Consider the following 5,000-nt stretch of genomic DNA (forward strand, 5'->3'; position numbering starts at 1 on the left):
CTGCTTGTTTATTGATGCCTGGCTGCAGTCAGTATCTTTCCATGGGACCCCCCCCCCCCACCCTCCCCCTCCCTCTGTGTGTGTGTGTGTGTGTGTGTGTGTGTGTGTGTGTGTGTGTGTGTGTGTGGGTCAGAGTGCAGGGTCACTCAAGTCGACTGTATTTATAGATGCATTTTTAATGACTGCAGTGAAGTAGAGGAAAGCTATTGGAAAGGACACGAGCACAGACCTCAGTTAAGGGTTCATCACACAACTACAATGCAGCCCTTTCTTGAGCTGTTTGTTGAAAAGACACACACACACACACACACACACACACACACACACACACACACACACACACACACACACACACACACACACACACACACACACACACACACACACACACACACACACACACACACACACACACACACACGATTGCATATACATGTGTTGGTTATTCTTCGTATCATTGGACCACATTTTGTGTATTTATTTTTTTAAATACACAAAATGCCAGAACAAGAGCGTCCATTTTGTGCCTGGCTGAAGGGCTTTGACCTATAGTCTGAACACACACTGGATGCTTTGGACAGACAGTAGTGGTAACAAAGATACAATAGGGATTTGCCGAGTAAAGGTGATAAAATCAATGCCTTTAGGAATGTGTGTGTGTGTGTGTGTGTGTGTATGTGTATGTGTGTGTGCGGTGTGTGTGCGGTGTGTGTGTGTATGTTTATGTGTGTGTGTGTGTGTGTGTGCGGTGTATGTGTGTGTGTGTGTGTGTGTGTGTGTGCGGTGTATGTGTGTGTGTGTGTGTGTGTGTGTGTGTGTGTGAGATTTGATGAACATGATAAGATGCCTGTGTATGCAGTGTGTGTGTCTGTGTTACCTTTCCATACTCTGTCTGACTCAGAAAGGTGTTAATCCACAGCCTAGGCTCTGTAAATGGGCATGTTGCTAGCTACTGTGGGCCCCCTTTTATTTGTGTTCCCGATTACAGAGCCTAGGCTGTGTATTACCACTGGATTGCAAGCATTCTCCAGAATCACTGACTGCACCTTTAACTCAAACACAGGTTGAAACTATGAAGCAAACAACTGTTATACCATTCTTTAATAACCTAAACATACTTCTTCTTGCCCTCTCTTACCCCCACACAACACAAGCACACTGAAACTGAAAAACAAGCACACAAACAAAACACAAAACAAAACTAACAACTGACATGGCGTACTCTACTTAAAGACATTGTTCATGTAAATTTTTTTTTTTTTTTTAAGATATTTTTTTGGCATTTTTATGCTTTATTGATAGTGTAGAGACAGAGGTGAAATGGGGCAGAGAGGGGAGTGACATGCAGAGAACGACCGCGGGCTGGAATCGTACCCGGGTCCGCTGCTGGCCGAGGCCCATGGGGGGGGGGGGGGGGGGACGCCCTACCAACTGAGCTAAGGGCGCCCCATGAACAGTTATTTTCAGTCATAGATTAATTTAATAACATTTTAACTGAATTCTTGTCCTTTCTGCCCCTCCAGACAGTGAATCACTGACTGCACCTTTAAGGATGTCATTTTTGAAGACCTACTTCACCGGTGGGAATATGAAGGTGTATTTAACTCTGAGATCCTATTTAGTATAAATGTGCAAAAAAAATAAAATAATCGGATCATCTTAGCCTGAGAAAAGGCAGAAAGAGTGTTTTATGGTCTCACTGTCTAACCCTACAGTTTCCTTCTTGTGACATCACAGTAAGGGTCAGGAATCAGGATTAACAGGACAGCTGGGCCAAGGGAAGACTGAGGGAAGACTGAGGGAAGAAAAACCTCATTCATTATATTATAATAGTGATTTTATAATGATAGAACGCCGGTTCCGTATGGGTGAAGTATTCCTTTAAACCACTTTAACACACTTCTCCCTGTCCCTCTCTGCCCCTCCAGACAAAGACAAGCCCGCAGACTCAGACGAGGATTCTCTGCCCGTGAGCGGAGTGGGTCCGGTGGGCGTGTCGGGCGGTGCTGGGGGGGTCCCGTCTGGAGCAGCCGCGGGAACAACAACAGGAACAACAACAACAGGAACAACAACAACAGGGGGAGTGGTAGTAAACGGAGGAACCACCGGAGGAGGACCAGGGGTGGTAGTAGGGGGGGGCACGGGCACACTGCGACCCAGCTCCCAGTCTGCGTTCCTGGGCCCGCTGCTGTGGGAGCGCACCCTGCCCTGCGACGGGGGGCTGTTCCAGCTGCAGTACATGGATCTGGAGGAGTTCCTCACCGAGAACGGGATGGGCATGCACCACGGCAACGGCCTGAGCTCCACCAGCGCACAGGTCCCCTCACAGGTAAACAAACAGGGGGGGGGGGCACACACACTGAGACACACAGGTCCCATCACAGGTAAACAGGAGGGGGGGGGGGAGGGGGGAGGGGGGGCACACAGATCCCCTCACAGGTAAACAAACAGGGGGGGCACAGACGCACAGGTCCCCTCACAGGTAAACAGGGGGGGGGGCACACACTGAGACACACAGGTCCCCTCACAGGTAAACAGGGGGGGGGCACACAGGTCCCCTCACAGGTAAACAGGGGGGGGGGGAGGGGGGGCACACAGGTCCCCTCACAGGTAAATAAAGAGGGGGGGGGGGGGGACAGACGCACACACACACTGAGACACACAGGTCCCCTCACAGCTAAACAGAGGGGGGGGGCACAGACGCACAGGTCCCCTCACAGGTAAACAGGAGGGGTGGGGGGGGGCACAGACGCACACACACACACTGAGACACACAGACCCCATCACAGGTAAATAAAGAGGGGGCACACACTGAGACACACAGGTCCCCTCACAGGTAAACAGGGAGGGGGGGGGGCACACAGGTCCCCTCACAGGTAAACAGGGGGAGGGGGGCACACGCACATATATATACACACACACTGAGACACACACTCACACACACACACTGAGACAAACACACACACACACACACACACACACACTGAGACACACAGGTCCCCTCACAGGTAAAGAGAGGGGGGGGGCACAGACGCACAGACACACTAAGACACACAGATCCCATCACAGGTAAAGAGGGGGGGGGGGGCACAGACACACAGACACACACACACAGCATATATAGACACACTGAGACACACACTGAGACACACACACACACACAGACACACACACACACTGAGACACACACACACACACACAGACACACACACACACAGACACACACACACACACACACACACACACACTGAGACACACAGTGACTTTGAACATGGCAATGTTGAGGGTACCAGGTCATCTGAGTATTTCAGAAACTGCTGATCTACTGGGATTTTCACGCACAACCATCTCTAGGGTTTACGGAGAATGGCCCGAAAAAGAAAACATATCCAGTGAGCGGCATTTGTTTGGACCAAAATGCCTTGTTGAAGTCAGAAGGGTTGGCGGTTCAATTGATTCCCGCCCTGCCACTTGTGTCATGGTTGTTGTGTCCTTGAGCAAGACACTTCACACACCTTGTTGCCTCGTGTGAATGTCGATAGTTAGCCTGCTGCTATCGGTGTATGAATGTGTGTGTGAATGGTAACGTGGGAAAGGAAAACAGGTCTCCCTTGTAAAAGAGTCTCCGGTCTCAATGGGATTTACCTGTAGAAATAAAGGTTAAAAATAAAGAAAAGAAAAGAAAGAAAGGACAATGGTGTGTGTGGTGTGTGTGTGTGTGTGTGTGTGTGTGTGTGTGTGCAGCTGCATTGTAGAAATTTGGCTTTGGGTGAATCGTGCACTAAACTTTCTCTATGAACCTTTGACATTTTCACTGGGAGTCTAAAATCATCGGAAAAAGCAATTAAGACAAATTAGGACTTTCTGTGTGTGTGTGTGTGTGTGTGTGTGTGTGTGTGTGTGTGTGTGTGTGTGTGTGTGTGTGTGTTTCCATCTCGTTAAAACAAAGAGCCGTTGTGTGTTGTCAGGGAGAGGCACAACGTTTTGGAAAGACAACCCCTGAGTTTAATTGAGTTGAATTGGGTTTTAATGTGCAGGGATTAACAAGCTAGTGTGTGAGTAAATGAGTGAGTGAGTGAGTGAGTGAGTGAGTGAGTGAGTGAGTGAGTGAGTGAGTGAGTGAGTGAGTGAGTGAGTGAGTGAGTGAGTGTGTGAGTGAGTGGGTGAGTGAGTGAGTGAGTGAGTGGGTGAGTGGGTGAGTGAGTGAGTGGGTGAGTGAGTGAGTGAGTGAGTGAGTGAGTGAGTGGGTGGGTGAGTGAGTGAGTGAGTGAGTGAGTGAGTGAGTGGGTGGGTGAGTGAGTGAGTGTGTGAGTGGGTGGGTGAGTGAGTGGGTGGGTGGGTAAATGAGTGAGTGAGTGAGTGGGTGGGTGGGTGGGTGGGTGAGTAAATGAGTGTGTGAGTGAGTGAGTGAGTGGGTGAGTGAGTGGGTGGGTGGGTGAGTGAGTGCGTGGGTGAGTGAGTGAGTGAGTGGGTGGGTGAGTGAGTGAGTGAGTGAGTGAGTGAGTGAGTGAGTGAGTGAGTGAGTGAGTGAGTGAGTCTATGTTGTGAACGAGAATGATCAGGGTCCAACATTTAAAAGGAAAGTTATACAGTACCGTAGTTAGTTTACATACAGTGCTGTTTGAAAGTTTGTGAACCCCTTGAGCATTCTGGAATTGTATTGTGTTTAACCATTATCAATTCATTTTTATCAATACCAGTATTTTTTATATGAAATAACAGATGTTTCTTTATCAATTCAACATTTTTCTTTTCCAGAAATCAATTGTTAAAAGAGATAAAACTAATTATTTGCCAACTGTTGTATCTGCAAAAGTGTGTGAACCCTGAGCTGCATTGCTTAAACCTGCAGTGTGTAGAATTTGGGGTTTTATTTCCTAGCAGACTTTGTAGAAAGTAATTATAATATCCATAAGTACATTTAATTTAGTGCATAATAGCTGATTTTTTTTTTTTTTATTATTATTTTTTCCCTTAGAAAGGGTCTCGTATATGTCCAT

At 48.0% G+C, this 5,000-nt stretch overlaps 1 protein-coding gene across 1 annotated transcript in view; it reads left to right on the forward strand.

The window, feature by feature from the left end:
* Positions 1-5,000, forward strand: part of LOC307264134 (uncharacterized protein) — a gene marked incomplete at its 3' end in the record, with an annotated part of 25,230 nt that overhangs the window by 15,140 nt on the left and 5,090 nt on the right. The window contains exon 2 of the mRNA XM_080045405.1: positions 1,929-2,329. Within this exon, the coding sequence (XP_079901531.1) occupies positions 1,929-2,329 (401 nt within the window). The remainder of the gene's footprint in view (positions 1-1,928; positions 2,330-5,000) is intronic.

This window comes from Ammodytes marinus (genome assembly GCF_949987685.1).
Source record: "Ammodytes marinus genome assembly, chromosome: 17".
Taxonomy (NCBI): domain Eukaryota; kingdom Metazoa; phylum Chordata; class Actinopteri; order Uranoscopiformes; family Ammodytidae; genus Ammodytes; species Ammodytes marinus.